The 23,984-nt window shown below is 39.0% G+C and overlaps 2 protein-coding genes across 7 annotated transcripts in view; one reads left to right on the top strand and one right to left on the bottom strand.

The window, feature by feature from the left end:
• gpcpd1 (glycerophosphocholine phosphodiesterase 1) overlaps positions 1-23,984 on the top strand; it is a 252,304-nt gene that overhangs the window by 23,150 nt on the left and 205,170 nt on the right. The window lies entirely within an intron of this gene.
• plcb1l (phospholipase C beta 1-like) overlaps positions 1-23,984 on the bottom strand; it is a 122,936-nt gene that overhangs the window by 17,331 nt on the left and 81,621 nt on the right. For 2 of the 6 annotated variants that reach the window (XM_072683188.1, XM_072683202.1), the window contains exons 10-31: positions 22,402-22,548; positions 19,678-19,835; positions 18,586-18,668; positions 18,149-18,233; positions 14,383-14,557; positions 11,189-11,272; positions 10,510-10,577; positions 10,225-10,321; positions 9,950-10,034; positions 9,743-9,867; positions 8,935-9,089; positions 7,469-7,633; positions 7,257-7,356; positions 6,916-7,020; positions 6,620-6,732; positions 5,775-5,910; positions 4,440-4,481; positions 3,184-3,403; positions 2,724-2,895; positions 1,281-1,357; positions 920-1,009; positions 172-229 (exon numbers count right to left, since the gene is read on the bottom strand). In XM_072683188.1, the coding sequence (XP_072539289.1) occupies positions 172-229; positions 920-1,009; positions 1,281-1,357; positions 2,724-2,895; positions 3,184-3,403; positions 4,440-4,481; positions 5,775-5,910; positions 6,620-6,732; positions 6,916-7,020; positions 7,257-7,356; positions 7,469-7,633; positions 8,935-9,089; positions 9,743-9,867; positions 9,950-10,034; positions 10,225-10,321; positions 10,510-10,577; positions 11,189-11,272; positions 14,383-14,557; positions 18,149-18,233; positions 18,586-18,668; positions 19,678-19,835; positions 22,402-22,548 (2,540 nt within the window). The remainder of the gene's footprint in view (positions 1-171; positions 230-919; positions 1,010-1,280; positions 1,358-2,723; positions 2,896-3,183; positions 3,404-4,439; positions 4,482-5,774; positions 5,911-6,619; positions 6,733-6,915; positions 7,021-7,256; positions 7,357-7,468; positions 7,634-8,934; positions 9,090-9,742; positions 9,868-9,949; positions 10,035-10,224; positions 10,322-10,509; positions 10,578-11,188; positions 11,273-14,382; positions 14,558-18,148; positions 18,234-18,585; positions 18,669-19,677; positions 19,836-22,401; positions 22,549-23,984) is intronic. The other 4 variants (XM_072683215.1, XM_072683221.1, XM_072683195.1 and 1 more) reach the window with 3 other exon arrangements.

Raw genomic sequence — 23,984 nt, 5'->3', positions numbered from 1 at the left:
ATGGAATTCAAGTCCAGACTTTTACAAGAGTGACTGATGCACAGACATTCTCCTGCAAGATCTTCTGGGTCATGTAGGAGCAGCAGAGCATTCCAACACAATCACGCTACCACCAACGTTTTAATTGTGGACAGTTGTTTTAGGACATGTTGACTATATGAGGTTGCTTACCCTTTTAATGTACTGTACAACTTCATTCACATGTGATCTGTTGATCTCCAACTTCTCTCTATAAGAGACACATTGTGGTGACTGTAGGCCTGGGTTTGAGATTTCAGACAAACAACAAACATGCACACGTCCAACAGCAAAGGTTGAAACAAACCAGCAAGGCCAATTATTCAGTAGCTACTATAAGTTACTCAGTCTTTACTATGAAAGTAATACGTAAGTTAAAGAGTTATGCAAGTGATGGAGTATAATGAAGATTAAAGTTTCCCCATTAAATTTGTACAATATCACCCCACACAGACATCAATTTGTATTGAAGTTACGCTGACATTCGGCACTTCATGACTTCTGCAATTCTTGACCTCATAGAACAGGGTTGCCCAATCTCACTGGGCCAAAATCTGATTTAGCCTGATAGCTGATAGAGAATAACTATGTATTCTATAGAAAAGTAAAAAGTACTAAAGGTACAAACATATACATAATATAGAATATTTATATAAAAGTACTTTAAGTGACAAAAATATGGAAAATATGGAAATAACCTTAGCCTTTATGCTCATATTTTTTTGGGTCCATGGGTCTAATATTTTCATACCACATCCAATGTGCTGGAATATTGAGTCAAAACAACAAGACCTCTGAAGCATCACAGTCTTATTACAGACTGCATTACATGTCTCAAAGGAGTGCTGTACTAGCAGTGACGAGCATTAAATGTAGTGTGAAGTACATCTGTATGACTTACTCCTCCGTTAGATTCTTCTCTATTGACTTTGCTTCATTAATCTTCTCTTGCCTCTTCTTATCCATCCTCTTTTTGACCTCTTTCTTTTCTCTGCAGAGAAGAAGCATAAAGCTGCTAAACAAAATTTAAGAGTAAATTGTACAATAAAGACCCTACATGAATTCATATCATACTGTATAACAGTTTATGCTGAAACTGAATGTCGCATAAACTCTTTGGGTTGGATTCCCAGACAGGGATTAAGCCTAGTCCTGTACTACACAGCGTGCTCAATGAAGATTCCCCAATGAAAGGACAAGGTAGTGCAGGACTAGCCTTAATTCATGTCTGGGAAACTGACCCTTTATAATTGAACACTTACTTCTCACACAGCTCCTTCACCTTCTTCAGCTGGTTACTCTGACACTCCTCAGCAATGCTGGTCAGCTTCTCAACAAGCTGGACATTAACAGTGGACATTAACCAGACATGAAACATATGCTCATGCCAATATGTACACACACTAAGAAAGATATGTCAAATGTCAGAAGTACTAACCAGGCTATTAAAATATTTTATTCATATTTTATATATATATATATATATATATATATATATATATATATATATATATATATATAAGAAAAGGTGAAGTTGGGTGAAGTTGTTTGTCATAGAGAAAAGTTGGGTGAAGTTGTTTGTCATAGAGGTGAAGTGAATATTTGAGAGTTTATATAGGGCTGTGGGCTTTAGCAATGTTATAACTACACTTCTTAACTTTCTATGTAAACAATTGTAGCTTGGCTTTATTCTCAATATTCTGAGAGAGCAACAATATTAATTGCACCTGAAAATAGTAATAAGAATATTAGTAAACAACTTGTGAAACCTCATTTTGATATCTATTGTTTATAAAACAATAACCCTACTCAGCTGTTGTCCAGCAGTGTGAAGAATACATTCAGAGTCTTCCAGAGTGCACGCTTGGCCTTAAGGAAAATCAGTGGACTGGAAATCTGTCAGCTCTTTATAGGGAACTTAATTGGGCTTTCTGCCTGAATAAGTCTTAACACATTTTCCATGATAGATTATGCTGTCTGTGGTAACGTGTAATCAACGCACACATCATGGTGAGACAGCAAGGCAGAGTGCTGAGTTGCACAGTCACACTGTGCACACTGTACACACTGTTGGATATAACTGTGCTTATGTCACATCATTCTTTTTTTAATTAATATTTAATGAATTGCACCTTATTTTTGTATGTCAGCGTATATACTGATTATAGAGAAAAAATACTGTGTCATTTGCAAACTTCTGAAGGGTTATGCTCAGAGCTGATTGAAACTGTCCCTAAAGGTTAGAAGCTGACAGCACCTTGTTTGTTTCTGTATTAGTGTTTGCTGTGGTTATGCACTACATGTGTAAATACAGTACGTTTATGGCATTTAGCTAAAGCTTATATCCAGAGCCACTTACAAGGTTACATGTGGGCCAAAGTGGTGTTTAGGAGTCTTGCCCAAGCTACACCAACTTATTGGTGTAACGCAGCATAATCATTTAGATCCGGGAATTAAACCCCAGTCTCCCACATAGCTCACTGGCAGGTAGGGGTGCTATCCGTTGCGCCACACCAACCAATACAGTAAGTACTTCACAATTTCATAGCCTTGTGGTGTTTTATTACACTCTAGGTCTTTATTACGAGTGTAGGTCTACACTCACTTTACTTTACTACTTTACATGTCTTTACTGAGTGATTATGTTTGGCGTAAGAGGAAACATGTACATATGAATTCTAGAGGTTTCTAGCGGCACGGTGTACCTGTTTAATGTGTTTGCCTTTGAGGTACTGCTCACTGTAGTATTGGTCCTGCCTGAGGGTGAGGAGCTGCTGCTGCTGCTGTTCCTTCAGCTCCAACAGTCTCTGAGCACTTTCCTGCTCCAGAGCAGCCAACTCCTGATCCACAGTCCACTGAGCACGATCTGAACCTGATCTAGCACACACACACAAACAAACACACAAGCACAAATGTTACATTTGTATTATTTTATTTATCATTTATATTATAAAATATGTGAGGAAATTCTGACAAAGGAACTGATTTTAAATCGGAATGAAATATTGCATGCCATGTTTGTCATTCTTTGACATCAAAATACCCTGAAAAGTCTAAAACAGATGAATTGACAGAATAAAGATATATAATAATAATAAACCCTAAACAATGAGTGACAGATGGTGGCTGGGAGTTATAGAAGAGAGTGCGTGTTAGGGAACCTACCTTTTCTTACCATCGCGTTTGGCGATTTTGTGCAGGGCAGAGCGGCGGCGGAGCTGTTCGCTGTGCAGCTCACTGTGCCGGGCCGTGTGCTCTTTAATCATATCCGTGGTTTTCTTATGGTGCTTCTTCACCAGCTCCTTCAGCTCTTTATACTGCTTCCTCTGCTCCCGCACAAAAGCCTTCTGCTGCTTCAGCTCCTCCAGCGTCTGAGCTTCCACCTCTATCACACACCAAATATGTGGTTTTGTTGTTAATGCTTTGAGGTTATATGTTGTTGGTAAGAAAATGTACTGGTAAAAAATAAAAAAAGGCAAAAAAGTGATGAATGGCTCAGCCCAAACTCTTTCAAAACACACAACACAAACCCAACTTTACTCTTAGGCCAATCAGTTGAAAAATGTGTTTTGGAAACTAATGCTAATGTAGCTAACATCACACACTCACCTTAAACAATGTCACCCTGATAAGCAATCTATGACGGATGGGTCTTATGAAATTTTTGACACTGCTCTATTTAGAGATTGTTATTGGGTCCACATTAGCATAAAATGCCGGCGGTATACACTATATGTCCAAATGTTTGTGGACACCCCTTCTAATGAATGCATTCAGCTACTTTAAGTCACATGCATTACTGGCACTGACAAGCACATACACAGCTTGTATAGTCCCTGTAGAGAACTATTGCCAATTGCATACGATTCTACACTAAACATGATCCTATTGGTACCATACCTAATGCCAGGTGGCCTAAAGGGGTATAAATCCCCCCAGCATTAAGCTGTGAAGCAGTGGAACAGCTTTGCAATATACGTTTTTTTACATTTTTTAAGTTGGTCTGTTTAGTTAGCAAATTGAGGCAGGTGTGCAGTGACCTAAGGGCAGTGGATTGTCTTAATTCAAATGTGTAAATGCATAAATATAAATTAAGCCATTGCAATAACTTGACACCTGAAAGACAGTGTTGTGTCCATGTATTCTATTTATGTGCAGGTGATGTACACATTTAAATCAAACAAATGAAATACATTAGGTCATGTGATTTATGAGGTATGCATACTGCTCACCCGGTGGACATAACCTTCAATTGCACACTATAGCTACATTAGCATCATAGCTCTAGAGAGCTCATAGAACTAGAGAAGCAAACCTCTGACACCAAATACATTATTTTAAAAAAAATCTATATATTAATTTTGGGCAGAACCATTGCTGTAAGTGATGTGATCTACTTTACTGGAACAATGTTACTGTACCTGTCAAAACACCCTGAATCACATCAACTTGCTTCACAGATCCTAAAATCAATGGCAAAAGAAAAAGATGTACAAAACATAATAATCCTAATCATAATATAATCATATTTAAATGGTAAAACAGAAATAAACAAAATATCAAATGTAAGCTGTATATTTGTATACTCTGTTATGTATCTTTAAGTAAATTTTTTAAACATTCAAAAGAAGGGTCTATTTTAATGGTGTCTCTAATCTTTAATTGCTGTTTAAAAGATGCTCTACAAGAAAAACTCATGGATTTAAGTTTGCTGCTGCTGTAGAGCATAAAGAGTGAGAGGGAGTAATAAAGCTTGAGAGGGTCACAAACATTCACTGGAGCTGTAACACGAGCTGCTCTGTATGTCAGAACAAGAGTTCAAATCAATACAAGCGGGAACAGGGAGCCAGTGTAGCTCAAGAGAGAATAGGAGTAATATGAGAACAAGGTGAAGTCATGGTGAGAACTCAGGCAGCTGTTTTACACATACTGAATTCTCTCACAATCTGGAGGGATTTTGCAGGTAATCCAGAAAAAAAAGCATGTACATGTTTCTCAACATCCGAAACTGACTAAGGACCTTTTTTGCAATATGTTTTTACTGCCTCATGATTTGAGAGGTAAGCTTTAAACTATGTAAGAACAGTGTCAGATATTCCCACTCATTTTCCCATCTGGTCTAGTGGAAGAGACCGTACCAAAAGCAGCAAGTGCTGAAGTGAAAACAAGGATGTTGAGAGCTCCTGAGTCAAAGGACACAATGACATAATTCACAACCTTCAACAAGGCAGTTTCAGCACTGCGTCCAATACCTAGACTGTAAAGGGTCCAGAATTATATGTTGGGAGAGATGATCCTAAAGTTGGCCAGAAACAACATGCTCTAGAACTTTAGTGAGAAAATAAAAAAAATAAAAAAATAAACCATTGTCATTATTAACAAATAAAGTTCTGTAATAATAATAAGTGTAGAAATGTAAGGGTCACTGTGAGTCTGGAATGCTAATCAAAGCATACTTTAACACATTACAACATACTTTACTCCAAATGGCCAATTTTTGGTTGTTTAATTTCCATCAGTACATATCGATTCCCTCTACTGCCTTTATTACTTATCTTAACAGGGACAATCCAGACAGACATACATTGGAAGATATTTTGGAAATGAATATGGAATACATCAGAAGAAATTTTGAGTTTTCAGTTTAAGAAGAGGCAAACATCTACCATACCAGCTGCAATTTATATTTATGTTCAGCAAATACACTGCATATTATGACTTCTGATTCCCTGATGTGGGGGTCCAGGATGGTGTACCTGTAGGGTGTGAGTGGTGGCTGCCCACCGAAGGTGGTTTGGCAGAGATGAGGGGAGCATGGTTTGTTCCATTCTCCGCTGGGGCTCGCTGCACTTCTGCTTTCTGCTCTGTCACCGGCTCCCCACCTGCATCTACCTGCATGTGCAATCACACACATCGGCATTATAACCCCTGATCTTAAATCAGAATATCTAATGTAAGAATCTAAACAGCTGAAATAAATCTTTATAGGCAGTAGCTACTATGCATTGAGTACCCACCAATATACCTAATAATATATGCTGCTCTAAAATGACTTAAACATTTGGTACCAGCAGCTTTTTGCATCTAATGTCAGGGAAGCAGAAAAGCACTGAATACTGCACTTCAACAATACACAATGAAAAGTCCATTCATTATCTCAGCACAGCCCTCGAGTAGCATTATCAAAACCTATCACAGTACCTCCACTCCGGTGCAGACTCTGTAGATGTAACGCTGGTAACCGATTCTTATCATGGCTGAAGCTAAGCCTGGATCACTTTGGCCTTCCTCTCAATCCTACTCCCTTACTCTTGTACTTTCCTCTGTCTATCAGTGCCTGCGCAAAATACAGCCAGCACGCTTCCAAACACTACAACTTCCATGAAAGCAGTTGCCATAACACCATCATGGTAAGTGTTCAGCTGTTTCAGCTGAATCAGTTTGATTGGTCACGAGGGAAGGACAAAGTGAAGTCCCACAGGATGAGTGAATCAGCTCTTGCGTCGCTGGCCAGGCTGCTGAGTAGTTAGGGAGTATTTTGTGTGATGTGGCAGAAGCAAGACAAAAACCCCTCCATACATGCAAGTTCTCAACTACAGACCTTGCTGTTCTCTTCCTGCTCTCCTTCCTCCTGAGTGAGAGCTGCAAGCTGACTGGCTCTTTGCTCCATCAGGTTGATGTAGCGAATGGGATTGGACAGTGCCTCAATCACATCTGCTCATGTGGTGTGACGTAAAGACAAGGACATTAGACAGATTAGGAATTTTAATTACAGCTGGAGTTTGACTTCAAATGTAACAGCTTTCCAATGATTGAATCAAACCCATGTGATTCACATGTAAGTGACTAATATTTTTGAATTATGAATATTCAAATCACATTTCCCCGGTTTCATACCTGCAAAAGTGTCAGGAACGTAGTCCTTGACTTCAATGTAGACGAAAATGGCAGGCAGTGTTAGTGTCTGGTTCTTCTCATTCCTCAGCCCTATGTAATGGTAACCTGAAGCAGAAAGTGAGACGACAGAGGAGACACAGTGTTTATCATTGCTGTTCACTATTAATAACAATACTGAGCAGTCTTAGCTCGTGAAACAGTGATATCCTGAAATTAAGCGTGTAAGTAATGTAGTGCAGGTCCAAGAAAGCCGTTGTGTGTACAGCACAGATGTAGTAGTGTGACATGATGTATTGTCCTCTGAGCAGAGTGGAGAAAGGAGATTAAACAGAGCTACTCGCCAGGTCGGATGGCGTTCACTGGAATGATGCGATGACCAATAATCTTCCCGTTGTCCTCGTAAACAGCTATTCTCAAAGAAGCAAGAGTTGGAAGAACCACCTGAGAAACAGCCATGCACAGAGTGGTCAGAGCAGCAAGGGAACTGGCATGCAAGGGAACTGAAATGCATTACTGCAGCATTTCCTAAAAAGACAAGTAACCTTTGGTGTACCTTCTTAAAGACTATGGGCTCCTCGTCCCACACAGGATTGACAGCGTTGCCTGGGGATGTCTTGGTCCGAAATGCCTTCCTTTTTGTGTCTACTGGTAGTCCAAACATCTCTACCTCCACATATGTGCCAACCTTCTTGTCGGACAGGAACTGACCTGATATGATCTGTTAGACACAAAGTGAGACACTTGCATAGTTGCACAGAGGTTCTGCCTTTGATTAACTTGCAGTAACAAGAGAGAGCCGACACGATTATGAGGTTTACATTAGAGGTGATCAGTAGGTGGCGCCTTTTTAGTGTAAAGTTGAAGTGTAAGGGTTTCAATGAATTATGGGGGAAAAATCTTAAATGAATCTTTTGAGGGTCATCTTCAGTAAATATCAGACAGCATAGTTTTCACACATATATTATTTGTGGTTTTCTAAAAGCTTAAATGACAATATAAGACAGATATTACAGGTTTTGTATGGTTTGTAACAGCAAAGTTATAGTTTACAGTCTTTTATTTTGATATAATATGTGTGTTATTGCAGCTAAACCAGCCTGTGGTGTATATTATTAGATCACATGAATAATAAATCACATTTTCAACATAAAATAATAAGAAAATATTAGAATTGGAAATCAAATTAAATCTGAAATGATGTGTACACAATTTTAGTTTTATGTATTAAATTATAGTCTATGCAATTGGTAAAATATGTCAGTGCATACATATGTATACATATGTAATCAGGGATTATCAAAGATGTGCTAATTGCAGGAAGAATGCGAAAAAAACTGTTAAGCTGCAATTTTATTCCAAGTATATCCTGTACCAGGCCTTTTTATGCCTGAATTGCTATAGTTTTCACTGATAAGTCTATCACAACAGACCTGTCTGTATAAATGGTATCAGGATACTAGCCCTGGTATTATTTGAAAGCAGAAAAAACAGAAAATCAGTGGTGTTCTCTCTCCTGGATAAGTTTACACAAGCTTTGCTATTCTTTTCTGCAGGCAGACTGTATCCTCAGAGCATCACCTAATTTAGAAAGCAATCACACATTTAGGTCCCCCTGAGGCTTTGATATGATGCCTTTTTAAGTATTCATGATTGCAGTATTGCTACCTCTTGTTGTTAAAGTTGTTCATTAGAAACCAGAGGCAGGTGAAATAATACACAATGATGAAAGCTAATTATGAAACATTAATTAAAAAAGGATGAAACTAATTTGAGGAAACCTGCTGACAGTTTTTTAAAATGAAACACTGCAAGCTAAAATATGATGAAGAGAAATCAGCTATCAGTATTGTCCTACATACTGTCTCCTGCACTTCTCAGCTCCAACCCAAATATCACATACCTCATTCAGCTTCTGAATAGAATAAAGGGATTATGTAGAGCTGTTTAGGATTGAAGAATAGGTCTGCAGGAAGGTCTAAACTCTTAAAAATCATCAGCAATAATACCTAGCACCCCTACCTTCACAGACAGGGTGTGTGCTACAATCCCATCCACTGTGCTCTCAGTAAAGGGGTCAAAGTGTTTATCAGGCCTCCTCATAAACTCAGGCTTCAGCCTGTAACCACACTTTCCATTGTACTCAAACATCCCCAGATTCAGCTGCATGGGCAGATCTGTCAGTCAGACAGGAGAGGAGAAGAAAAGGAGTTACAGGGAGTTTCAGACACTGATAAAGAGGCAGTCGGGAGAACAGTAAAATCTGAGATGCTCTGCATAACATTAAGTTTACATTTGGAAAAGGATCAGACAAATCGCCTATCAAAGTTAACAACAGGCCTTTCTCTCAGTTGAGGAATTAAGCCAGACATTAAGCTAAGAAAGAGCCCTTACAAGGCCATTACACGATCAAAATGATTCCCAGCTGTCTCTGAGCTTTCAAATGTTAAAATGCTTACAGAAATGTAAGAAATGTAACAGTTGTGCATCCGCCAATTAAATGAGTATGTGAATTCTACTCAACATAGTGTATATATTGCTAAGCATAAATAATAATTTATAAATGACTTTTGACTCTAAAACAATGAGGAGTTTCTCCTTGCACTGAGCTCCCCAAAACACATTAATTTCTACTCAAGCTGATTCTCTCAAATAAAACAATACCTTCCCCAGAGAATCGTTTTCCAAGTGCCCTTTTACCCCTGAGCCCATCTCTAGAGAAGTCAAGTCAGTAAACAAACAGAAAACACTGACCACAAAGAGTCCTTGAGGGGGAATGAACAAACATTAGTAGAATGCGGTAAAGACAGAGCAGTCACCGTTTATCTACCTATGGTCTGGAAGTTTAACGCTACAAGCTGGCATCCAGCATTCCAGAAGACCTGAGGCATGTAGTTGGAGGAGTCCACCCTGGTGCCTTTGGGGTAGAGTCGGCTAAGCTGGAGTTTGTTATACCTGTGTGGACTCAGTTAAGAAATTCCACCCATAAAATGCTTGAGAAAACCTTCACTTTAACCAAACTCTGTGAAAAGGATACTCCACAAATTCCACTGGGGACTTGGTCAGCTGCTCCAGTGCCTTGGTCTCCACAAATGATGACATGTGATAACTTCTATTCGTTTCTGTGAAACATGACAATATATATTTATATGCAGGTGTGATTGATAAGCAGTACTATGCTGTTTGCAGTATAACAGTAACAGTATAAATAAATGTTTGCACATTTTCTACCAGAAGCAAGCAAGACTTTCTATTATGTGAAACACTCTATGCAATGTGTGACAAGCATCCAAATTAAAGTCAGTAACTTACTTTTCGATGCTTCAAATGAGTGAAACTTGACCGGCTGGATATAGTTCACTAGGTTAGACATCTCCTCGGTGGCAAAGGCTTCACTTCCTGCTGTCCCCTACACATGATTACAGTAAACACCCACTCAGTTCCCAAGCTAATACTGAAGTTTATGCAGTAGCACTGGTGGCAAAGTGATGGCTGTCACTAAGCAGAAAGTATAGAAATGTCATGTAATGTGTTGTACTGAAAGTCCCATAGTGAAAAACATTGTTCTTATAACTCTGTATACACAGATTGCATTACCTCATCCATGGATTTTTTACAGTCATCATCTTCGTCATCCTCATCCTCACTCTCTGCTTCCACCTCCCCTGAAGAATTAGAATACAACTTGAGGTGGAAATATTGATCTTTGACTACTTCGGCATGCTATTTATATCAATCCTCTCATAAAAGGATCTGCCAAAATGATCCCCTTGATTACTGCTGGTGATGACAGCATGTGTTTTTCTTCATTACTTCCCCGTGAATCCAACATCAAAATACTGTAGAAAGATTCTGTCAATCCAATATTTTGGTTCATCTCAAACTGCAATTAATAGTAGGAGAGGAGCTGTTGATGAACTAGATGAAAAGTTATGGTTGTGTACATGGTCCTGTTATACAGACAAAACATTTTCCCCTTTACAATTTGTTGCAATACAATTTACTTTTATTATGTAATTTAATTTATCCAACTTGCATTTTAATAATTATAACGTGTGAACTGTAGTTCATTATATAACTGACAATGTTATTACTTTCTGAATGATATTATTACATTTAAATAAGCATATAGTGTAAACACAATGTAGAGGTACATTACAATAACATGAACTTTTAAGCATTAATATTTATTCAACATTTAATAAGTATAATTAGTGTATTATGGCTCTCTGGAGGGCTTGTTGTGGTTTGCTATGAGACATTACTGGAGTCTCACCGATAGACTTTCTTCCCTGCATTCTGCTGTCACTGGCCTCTGAGCTTGGCTGACTGGAGTCTGGTAGCTCCTGATTCATTGAGCCTGTGAGGAGATCCAGATGCGGTTATTTCCAAACACACAAGCCAGAACCCTTTCCAGCACCTGACACTGTCTTAATGTAGAATTCCAACACTTCACACTGGAACTTAAGACCAAATTAAAAGGAAATTAAAGGATACAGAGAACTGAAGAAAGGCTCCAGAGAAAGGCTCCATTTCCCTTTCATCTCAGGTTCATTCTAAACAACAGATCTCCACCAGCAGCAGAATACGTCTGCAAGTTTGTCTGGCAGATATAATAAATTGATCACAGGGAAAACATGGAAAATATGAGAAGCTTTTAAACTTTTGAGCACACTGGATGATGTGATAGCTGGAGCTGTTCGGATGACTTAGGCTGAAATGTCAAAAAGTATTTACATAAGGTGTTCCCATCTTATTCTTTGAGGAAACAACTGCTGCAGTCACTGGCAAACTGGCAACATGAGAAGACTCCCTTTACAGCAGAACCTCAACACAGCTCTGCACAATCCTGACCTCTAATACTGCATGAAGGACATTCAGTATGACGAGAGATCATATACTGTAGTCTAAGCTAGTACACTGATGGTTCACAAAATGACATAAATTCAATGAAATTATACTCCTGTGTAACAGAAAGTAAATTTAAAGCATAATCTTTTTACTATTATATATACACCAGTCGAGTCAGAAGGCTTTATTTGTTGTTTCAACCATACGCGAGTGCACAGTGCAGAGTGTAATAACGCTCCTCCAGGACCATTGTGCAACACAGACCAACACAACACTATGCAAACTAATGAAGCTTATGAAGCTAAGAATCAAACAAGAAAACAATGGTTCTAACCACGGTATGCAGCCTTGGCACCTCTGCCATGTATTTTTGGCAATAACAAGACTTTTTTGCCTCTACCAGGACATCTTTGCCTTCTCCATATAAAGTTCTGGCTGAATTGTAGTGACCCTGTATGTTTGCTGAATGAACATATGCATAAAACAAATAAAATATTCAGGATTTTACGCAGAGTTCAGGTCAGTTTTTGCTTCTACATTCTGTGAGCAGATCTTTACAGCTTTAAACACATCTAATTAAGTCCCGCCTTTTCGCCACCACTGTTGACCTATATGTACCTGCATCTACTTCAGAGAAAGAGTAAGAGAAAGAGAGATAGAGAGAGATAGTGAGTGACTGCAGCATAAAAATGTCTAAATGCCAAGATAAACACAGAATTCATATTACAGAACCAAGTGGACCAAATATTCTGAAAGGTCCAATGTTTTAAATAATGTTTAAAGCTTAGAAAACCTTGAAAAATTGGAAACACAGTAGCCCAGGTGAGCTGGCCAAAAGCGATAGTAGCAAGGAAAAAATCTCTTGATGAAAGAGACCTTGCACAGCAAATTTGCCAGTGTTAAATCAGCACTGGAATTGTTCATTTTGAACACTTATGGTGTTGATTTAACACTAAAAGTGTTGATTTAACACTGGAAAATGTGCTGTGTGGGAGGAACCAAGACTCAAAAGGGTGCACTCATCCTCCTTCGGCCAACAGGTAAATATTTATTTTCTCCACATAAAGTCTTATGACAATGCTTGTTCCAAAATTTTAACTGCTGATTGGTTGTCTAAATTATATTCTATACACATGTTAATAACATAAGATCTTATTGAGCCACATTCCATTCTACTGCCGTCAGTATCTGCTCTCATTTCTGGTTTAACACAGTCTCCCTTTCCTAACAAATAAGACACAAATAAGTACTATTATTACTATTAATACTATTATTGTTATTTCTGCATACTGGATTTTATATCATATTATCTCTGTATTTATTTTATTTCTGTACTTTTTATCTTATATTTTAGCCATTCTGTTCTCGTCTCCTTGTTTATGTTACCGAGCATTTGTCAAAAGCATTTGACTGCTACTTCTCCCATGCATGACTATGTATATGACAAATAAACTTTCTTTTGATTTATTCTGACATTACTCAGCCTTAGTACCGATGGTACTAAACGTCCATGTAAATTCCATTAGTGATGAGGCACTGAAGCAAACGAATGCACAGAAACTAATGGATTGAAACGTGTACATCATTAGCACAGGAATAAACCATGCTGTTATAGTATATTTCATTAGTTTGAAAGTAATGACCACATCTGAAGTAACTCATTTATTTTTCAGAGTGCTCGTTATCTACCTGCCTATTGTCATTAATATCTGCAGACTGATGCATCTTTTTACCACATTACAATTCTAAACTCACTGAATGCCTTAACTGGTGCATCTTTAAATGCTTGAGAGACTGAAGCTAATCCATCTTCATCCTTTTTGATTAGGTGTTGAAGCTGACTGGCCACCAGAGGGCAGTATAGGATCTGGCCAACAGAAGACCACCTTAAGCAGGCTGTTGATGGATGTCTATGTGATTGTGTTTGAAAGGCAATGTTAAAAGTATTGACCTGGCTGCCCTCCGTCATTCAGTCCCGGGTGTCAGCTACACAAACAATAGTTTAACACTCTGTTTCTAGTAAAGTAATTACACAAACACACACACACACACACACACACACACACACACATACACACACACTTCACTGTACAAGCGTGAACATGCCTACATTAGCGTAAAGGCATATGTACAGAACATGTTTTATGGGGCTAACTACTGCATCCTTCTTTATGAGATTATTCAAATGAGTAATTTTTAATGCTCTTTTTAAGTGCCATTGCTGTCTCCGGGTGGCCAGCTGTAATAAAGTACAAAACATGAAAGCGGTGCTGAAAGCGAGCAGAGGACAGAATGGGTTTGGACAGTTTGTTTAACTCCTTTAATGCTTTCATGTTTTCAAAGGACAGTTTACTCGTAGGGCAAATCCCTTGAAATCTCAGTGTTTACCTTCATTAATAATATATAACACCAACAACTGCATTCAAGGACCGCAGCAAGGAGAGAGAAGTCTCACTGTTTAATCTTGTTTACCCAATACTGTTCTCCTTCATGTTGCACAGTCTGTACTGCATTAATAGCTACAAAACACAAACATGCAATAAAGCACAAGCATCTAATGTATAGATGTTAAAGTGACTGAGCTTTACTCAGGTGTGCTAGAATTAGGAGGCAAGGTACCTGCGCTGGGAGAGGACGGCTCACACATGCTGGATGTGTCGCTGTAGTTGTTGGAGGTTTGCTCAGAAAGCTTCTTCTTCGTGCTGCCCTCATCCTTGTGAGAATTCTTCTTGTTCTTGATAAGGATCTTACCCAAGAGGTCTAAAGGACTGGGCAGAGGAACCCCTGACTCCAGCTGAGAGAAAAAAAAATCAGTGAGATATTTTCATTATCATTACCATTTGGATTCTGGTTATTAAGGTACTAAACTAATATAATATCTCTCTTTCTCCTCTGTATAGTTTTAAAGAAAGTAAAAAGACAGAGATCATACCATGTGACAGAGGCTACTGCTACTATATACTATGCAACAATCAAGAAGTGATAATAATACATAAGTGAATTCAATATTGCACCTTTTTCATATTTCTTAGACAATGTCCCTCATTTTCATATTATTATTATTATTATTATTATTATTATTATTAAATAACTACATTCTGTATTTGCCTACTGCTTAATAGTCAAAATACCAAATGAAATCTGGCAATCCTTGTCAGCATCCTCATAGTTCATTGGGAAATGGAAAGGGAAGCCCTTGTAGGTTTATTGTCCAGTCTTTGCAATGATGCTTCTAACATTATATACACTTACTGACCACATTATTAAAAACACTATGCTAGTACTGGGTAAGGCATCTTCTTATAACAGCCTCAATTCTTCAAAGCATAGATTCTACACTGATTTCTCAGGAACAGATTTAAGATACACATCTTCTGCCTGGGACAGGCCAATGAAGAACACTGAGCTCATTTTCATGTTCATGAAACCAGCTTAAGAAACGTTCACTTTGAGATATAGTGCATCATCATGCCAGAAATAAACATTAAAAGATGGGACAGTTGTGGTCTTGAATTTGACTATGTTCTTCCAGTCTTTCCACTGTCCTGTTTTGGTGAGCCTGTGCTCACTGCAGTCTCAGCTTTCTGTTCTTGGCTGATGACGGGGTCTTCTGTTGTTGTAGCCCATCCACCTCAAGGTTGGACGTGTTGTGTATTCTAAGATGCTTTTTTACTCACCATAATTGTACAGAGTGGTTATCTGAGTCACTGTAGTCTTTCTATCAACTCCAACCAGTCTGACCTTTCTCTTTTGACCTTTCTTATCAACACAATGATTTTCCATCTGCAGAACCAGACTTCACTGGATGTTTTTTTCTCTTTATTACTCTAAAGACTGTTGGGCTGAAAATCCCAAGATGTTTGTAGTTCTAGAAATGCTCCAATCAGGCAGTTTGGCACCAACAATCACGCCACACTCAAAATCACCAAGACCACATGTTGCCCCCTTTCTGCTGAATGATGTGTACATTACCTGAAGCTGTCGCTTTGCTTTCATGTTGGGGTTTTGCTCAGTCAAATAAAATTTAGTAGTGTGTCCTGTGACTGATTTTGACAGATGTAAACTTTCTAGCACTATTTGCATATAACTACAGCTAATTAGTGTTGCTAATCTATTCCCCTAGTGTTGAAGGTTTTAAATGCACAGCCCTTCTGTTTTCTGTAGTTACAGATAAGGGAAACTTCCCTTCCATCCTTATTTAGTGGCTAGCTGTAGAAATGTCCAAATAAATGTCTGTCTTTCAATGGTTTCAATGTTGAAAAGAGAACAGAGGACAGTAGATGTTTGGTTTGTTTTTGTTTAAATGCTCCATGTTTTCCTAGAAGGGCCATTTACTCGTGGGGAAAATCCCTTTACATCTGAAAGTGTTTACCTTCATTAATAATGTATAAGAACAAGAAACTGCATTCAAACACAGAGACAAGAAAAAAAGTGAAAAAGAGAAAGTGTTGTGTGGTGGGGTAATGGTGGGAGGGGGATATTAAGGCTCAAAGCAATTATCTTTATCCTAAACCCAGATCTTTCCATTCTGATGTCCAGAAGCAGACTAATCAGGTGCAAATAGTCTGTGGTAACTCATAGTTCTGGCCCTGTTTTTCTTTATAAACATGTACTTTCACTTCTGTGTATTAATATGTAGTAATCATGCATCTCTTATGCTGAAGAAAGACATACATGATTCAAATATGTACACACCATTTAATACATGGACAACACAGACTATAAAAAATGTATATTAATTTGATATAATTCATTGCTGTCTCAAGATGATACAGTTTTTTGCTACAACAATCTGCTTTTTGATCGATTATTTAATGCTTCCATTTTCAATTTATTAATATTATAACCAGGCTCTAATCTACACTTTTGAGAAGTGTGCTGTGTTATCCTCGAGTTCAAGAGAAATCTATCTATCTATCTATCTATCTATCCATCCATCCATCCATCCATCCATCAATCCATCCATCCATCCATCCATCCATCCATCCATCCATCCATCTATCCATGTAACATAATCAGCATCAAAATAAGCCCATTATTTGCTCCATTCTGTTGAGTGTACTGTTCAATGCCTGCACATATTTATACTGAACAATACAAAACAAAACAGTAGTAGAACTTGACGGGGTCTTCTGTTCTTGTAACCCATCCACATTAAGGTTGGACGTGTTGTGTATTATAAGGCGCTTTTTTTGCTTGCTTAATTGTACAGAGTGGTTATCTGAGTTACCGTAGCCTTTCTGTCAACTCCAACCAGTCTGGTCATTCTCCGCTGACCTCTCATGTCATCAACATGATGTTTTTCCCTTTGCAGAACTGCTACCAACGGGACATTTTTTCTTTATTACACCAAATTGATACATTATAACATATTCCATGAATACAATTACTGCCAAAAGTAAACTAAAAGATAAAACTGATTCAATGTAATATTTTAGAACATTTTTGTGAACATGATTTTGAAGCTGAATCACTTTTTCTCAGTGTGGGAAGGTGTTATGGAGATAACGCTGATATAAAGCACGCTCTGCCTTTCACAGTTGGACAGTTGGTCTTTTTCTCTGTGACGAAGCTGAACTTCACACACAGTCTCCCACACAAAAGCTACAGCAGTCCTCCGGTCAAGATCCTGCGCTTCCCCAGCCCAATAAATCCAATAGCGCAATAAATGTATCCTCACATGTCACTCACAATGTCAAACACACTTTCGTAATGAGTGAAAGAGTGGGGATGAAAGGAGAGAAGCGCAGGGAAAGCAGTTACATAAGGACAAGTGACAGGGCTCTGCAAGTTCCTCTACAATAGCACAAAGCATGCTTTTGACCGGTCACTATGACAACTGGACTGGGGGTAGGGGGGATAAAGGTTTGCCAAGAGCTAGCATTGAGATTAGTCGGTGGCATATTTCCATTTAATCTGCTCCAAATGACCGGCCCGCTGCAATTTGATAACAAATGGGAGGCTGATAGAGAGGTCCGATACTAAAGAGCACGTGATTGGACAGAAATGAAAAGTGAACCTAAGTAAACACCATTTCTTTCACACGTCTCATTCAAAAGCCTCTTTCAACCTCTTTCAGGAGAGGTGCTGGTGACGCAAGAGAGCGCTTGTTTATGTACTGTTAGTACAGTACAGTGTGTGTGTGGAGAGTGCGTGTGTCTGTACGTGTAAAGTGGGGAAATTGTGGATGCATTGTTAGAGCACAATGCATGGTGGTGACTAGGTACACTGTGCGAATTTGTGCGAATGCATGCAGGTAAGCCTCATGGGAGTATTTTTCTTTAGTCCTCCATTAATAAAAAGAATAAATACACTGAAAGTGAATGTAGAACTTTTACAAGGCTTGTGCATTATCTTATCTGTGCCTGTACCCCTCTGTACTTACTTGGTATTTCTCCAGTGGTTCTGTGAGCAAGGAGTCTCCAAATATTGATCTGCAGTACTCAGCCATCTTAGCCTGCTGCTTGGGGCTGAGGAAGACAAGACAAACAGAGGGACGATCAACCCTGTGGCCATGACCCCCACACACATTTACATTAACTCACTGCCATCTGAGGAAGGCAGGGGGGGGGCAGGGCAATTCAATTTGTCGAGGGTGTCAAAGCGAAACCCATCTACAAGTCCGCTCTCCGAATCTTAAAATTGCATTCTATGACTAACGTACCCATCCTGTATGATAATTGAGGCATATTTCACATAACCTTCACGTAGCGCTGCACGGGTCAGCATGAGCCGCTTATTTAAGCCTCATCAAGTGACTCAGGCCATTACGGAGGAACAGGACAGCCTAATTGCATGGGGGAAAAAGCATCATTCACTTACGAGTCCACATGGTTCTCGAATGAAAGGATGACAGGAAAAGGGGACGTCTTGAATGCACTTTCAGCAATGGCTTCAATCACTTCCTGAAAAGACAGGTTGCATTGTGTAATCATCCTCAAGAAGATCCAGAAAGCTTTCAGGCGCTATCATGGCCTTCTTGCCGCTGACGTGAATGCTGATGAGATGACTCGAGATACTTCTAATGCCACTCGAGATGGAAATGGAATCTTATTACAAGTCAATATAAGGCGCTTAACCCGTGTCATCAGAGATTATTGCACTGGGAGATTAGACTCATTGTGGAGACGTCTGACCTAATGAGAAGGTGCAAATTAACTTCAAGCATTTACTTTTAACTCCTTCGCATTCCCAGGGTTGGGTTGTGCTAAAACAATTCTCCCATCTGTCTCTGCGTTCTACCCTTTTGTCACGCTATCTCTTGATGGTATTCACTCCTTCTGTTTCATCTTATGCTCATTAAGGTGGTGAATTGTTGCTTGGAAAAACTCAGCCTTGGGTCTTTGCGTATGCAGGGGATAACGAAAGCCATTATAGCTAACAAGTGATGGAAACTCAGGTACACACACAGTGAATTCATCAATACTTATAGAGATAATAATACTGTGCAGTGAATATGGCCCCACTATAACACTCTGGGGCATTTAACACTTGTGGTGTGGTTTGTAAGTCTAGTAAGTGTCACTAATAAAATGACTATCCAACTGAATAGCAATTAATTCTGCAATTTAAACCTTGACAACTTTGCTGTGTAACAATTTTGCAAACTGCATGCATAACGACTTACATTTACATTTCAGGCATTAAGCAGACCTACACACTAGCCTGGAATCACAGATTTGCTAAGCAATCTTAAAAAAACCCCTACAATATTATGTCCTATGTAGCCTTGTAACTACATTTGTGGTAAGGGGAAAGTTTTGTACAGTTAGATTTTTTGCAGAATTTTCCCTTTACCTGTTTATAGTCCATTACAACTGTCCACTGCTTCCATGCATTCCTATATCTCACTGTTTCACGGTTGTCTTGACCTGCTGGCTGGGCACTCCTACAGTTGTGGTTGTGTAAGTTTACCTTAAAGGAGATTTCAGAGGTCATGGTGAATCCGTGGGTTATGATGGGCTCCTCCTCGGTCGTGCGGCCCTTCCAGCAGTCCAGCTCTATACAGCGACAGCCAGACAGCAGCACCTGCCTGTACATCTCCACTGATGAGTTCCCCGCCAGCTGCCCCGCTGAAGAAACCACAGACGCTCAGAACACAGCACCGTAAAACACCACAACAGCATCTAAGAACAATGCTGATACACTAAATTATACTGTGATAAAAAGGAAGGCCATTATTAGTAAAGTTTTCTCATATCGTGATTCCAACATTTTTATAATATGTAGCGGACTGGCTACATATGTAGGATACACAGCATCCAACCAACCAACATTCCATTTTTTGTGGGTAGTTGACCGTATAATGGCCGAGTTTGTAGATTTCTAATGGAGGCCTGAGGTTGGAAAGTACAATATTGTGGCTACACTGTCCAGCCAGATAAAATCTATTACATACACACACCCATAGCCACAATTTGTGGACAATTTGCTACAAACTCGAAACAGATATCTAAGGATTCTTGGAAAGAATGGGTGTGACAGAGCTAACCACAACTGCATTACCATCATTAGCAAAGCAATTACTTCCCTATTAGCATCATAATACTACAGCACAGTCAGTAGCCTTAGGCATTTCAGGGTCATTTTTCAGGCAAAATCCTTTTACCTCTTCCGGCAAATGCATTTTCATCTACTTCTGCATCCAACAACTACCAGAAACGTCCTTACTGCATTATCTTCTAATTGTTTGCAGTTTCATGTACTTACAATGAATGCCTTTATCTAAGTACAGTCCATTAGGACAATCAGTAAATTAGAAGAGAGCTGGCTTCTGGTTTTGTGAGTGCATTACTTGTGGTGATTACGGTAATTTCTGCACTAATTCCATATTATGCTTGACCATGCATTACTGTTTTTTGATGTCTTGAAGAAATGGCTTGGTATTGGAGCGAAGGTCACCGGTCATACTCATACTCTTGTGTCTGGTATAATGAGTAACAATGCAAGCTTTGGGATCAAACAGTGACACTCCCATTAGTGTCTTATCTTATCACTGTCTACATCCCAAGTTGAGAACGATTTATGTGGAGCACTCATTAGATAAATATTAATGAAGTTCTCAAAGGGGTTGCCGTAAACAGAATAAATGTTTCATATGAAACTCCTCTGTCTTCAACTCTTAAAAACATCCTAAATATTTTGTACAGATAGTATAGTGTGAATGTCTTAAGCAGTTCTAAACTGTTTGAACATCATCATAGCAGTAACACGCAAACACCCTCACTCACTCATGTTTAGAAGACCAAAGGCCTTCGCTAGGGTTAGTACTTGAGCAGCTTTCGATGCTATTCACTTTGCTAATCACACTGTTTTTTTTATGTTCACCAAGGTAAACACAATTTAAATATACCTTTAACTATATAACATGGTCCAAAAGGTCCTTAAGATTCAATTCACTGTATTTATTTTGCCACTTGTGTAAAAGCTGCATATTAGTAGAGTTCCATAATCCACTTGTTTTTTACCTGAAAAAACGAAAAGGCTGGAATCAATACAGAGTGTATGGAGCAAATACAACTTCAACAACACTGCCATTGAGTGGTTCAACCACAGTGACATAAGGAGCACTTTGGTACCTTTTTTCTGAGTGTAGATGGGTTTGTTCAGTTCCACTATCACCTGATTAAATAAAGGGCAGTTTTGTACCTAATACCCGCTTTCCTCAAGGAGAGGACTGTTAAAATAGTTCAACTGAACGTGATTCAGATATCTAAATGCATTTATCTTCCTTAACATAGTGTCTTTCCAAGCAAAACGGAACGTGCAAACGGGAAATCACTGTGGGCAAGACATGATGTTATCCACTGGGATTTGATTGAAAGTTAAAAGCTGGCGTTTCACAGCAAACATTGAGTCAGAGCCAGATGCTAGTCTGCAGTCAACCATGGAGCGTTACTCGCCTCCTGCTACACCACATTGTTAAATTACTGATGGAGGTGGGGAAGAAGGAGAGAGCTTTTCATTTCAGGAGTTTCAGGAGGCCATATTTACTTGAGCCTGTGTGCATAGACCCAATCAAAGGTACTTTTGCTCTGAAGCTGTTTAGAAGCAGGTAAAAGTCGCTGCACTTTGACCAAAGATTACAGACAGGAACTAACAGTGTACAATGTTCCATTTTGATTTCAGGCTGACTTTAAGTTAACACACACACAGGCACACATACACACATTATTATTTGTTTCTATAGTTGGTGGATTTCCTTTGAACAGATAAATGGCTTTATGTATCATTTATTTCGACCAAGGCTTTTGCACAGTGCTGGTTAACTAATGCAAAACCCTTAGAACTGTATCATTATTATGAATGAATTCTGTAGAATATTAGTGAATGAAAAGACTGACTTTCATATGGGTAAACACACAGACTGTGACTTGTCATGTGACCTGCACCAAAAAAGTGATGCAAGTGATGTATTTGATTAAAATACTGTATGTAGACATGTTCACATGAATAAATACATTAATTAAACTGATCAATGAAACGGATTCATTCATGTAGAAATTATGTACACTTCTGAATAAAGTAAATTCAGTCCAGTCTTTCCAGTTTCTGAATGGGGAGAATAATGAGCATTAGGGTGAGAGTTAGCTGCTGATTGGTTAAAGTAGGTCTACAAAAGCAATTTGGCTGTCTGACCTGTGAGGTAGGTGTTGTGGGAGGAATTAATGAAGTAGTGAGAGAGTGGGAGCGTCATATCTTCACTCTGGTCCAATTTCTCAGGAGGAATGATGCTGTTCTCCTCGCCACTTAAATATCTCCCAAAGCCCTCCACAGAAATCTGGCCTGCAGTGGAACAAAAGAAAAACAATGCCTATGAGGTTAGAGTCCAGAATGTCAGTTGTACTTCAAACGTATTTCCATCTATATTTACTCATGGGACAGAGGGCAAATTATCTTTAATAAAATTGTCAAATTTCTTTTTTTTCCCACTTAGTGACTGCTCTGGAGTCTGTGAAAGCTGTGACCCTAGACATCTCAATGGGACTGGCCAGCCTGATACAGCCATTTCCAGTTCCTGCTTGACTTGGCCAGTCAAGAACATTCCAATACATGGCTCTGAAAAAAGCCCATAGTTGCTTCTGCAGCTGTAACTCCATTCGGCTTGATCAGAGCAGTTATGATGCTTCTGTACACTTCAGAACTGCTGCAGTCATCCATCATATTGGCAATAAAGGGAAGTGAATCAGTTCTGCTGGCAGCCATACAGCCCCATGTCATCATGTTAAGAAAGACGAGGTTTAATATTGATCATGAACAATTCATTTCTTCTCATTGTCTTTCTTGCCCTCTTTCTATCACAGGCTGAGCTACAGTTCATGTGTATATCACAGGCTGAGCTACAGTTGATGTGTATATCACAGGCCGAGCCTTTGATGTACTTTTTAGCAAAGTGTAACCTGGTCTTACTGTATTTGAGGCCACTGGTTTGCAACATGCAAATACTACATCTAGAATCAGCTTCCTTTTTTGTCTCTTGTGCATTGTCTCTTGTGTCTCTTTTGTCTCTTGTGCACTTAACTGGATGCACTGACGCACAACTATCCCAAGTATCCAACAGAAGAGCATTCACATTTCCAACACATTTTGGTCTTCTAAACTAGAGGCCTATAATTCCCACATAATTCACCCAATATGCATTTACATTTCTTGGTGTTAAAGGGGACATATTATCTAAAGGCCTACTTTTTCTGTGTAAGGACAATTAAGTATCTGTGCTGACCAACCTACAAACTGTATAACAGCTGACAACCCAGACAGTGTTTTGTGGGCTACGTAGGCTTGAAGTCTTTTTAACTCCTTCCTATGTCAGATGGGGAGATATTAGAATTACATCACCCCATCTCAGTACTTGCACCCACAAAAGTTTCCACCCACATTCTTTTTCTGGCAAGCGCCAGACCTTCTAGCACTTTGCTGATGATAAGATCTAAGAATGGGAAATGCTTTGTTAGTTTATGTGTGTGCAAACCACCTGGACCCATACAATGAAGGAGTGGTAACAAAACATCTGTTAAGCAAAATAATTCAGTACCGTCAATTGCTAAACTGCAACTGGAGTGTAAGTAGTTTAACAAATAAGTAGGTTGTGTGTTCCTTTGGCTGTTTTGCAGATATAGCAGCCTAGAGCCAGCAGATAGATAGAAAGAGAGTGTGTGTGTGTGTATAGCACATGAGACTGAATGAGTAAGTGAGTGAGCAAGCCAGCAAGTGAACTCAAG

This window comes from Salminus brasiliensis, chromosome 1 (genome assembly GCF_030463535.1).
Source record: "Salminus brasiliensis chromosome 1, fSalBra1.hap2, whole genome shotgun sequence".
Lineage (NCBI taxonomy): Eukaryota > Metazoa > Chordata > Actinopteri > Characiformes > Bryconidae > Salminus > Salminus brasiliensis.
This window is presented reverse-complemented; position numbering and strand designations above follow the sequence as displayed.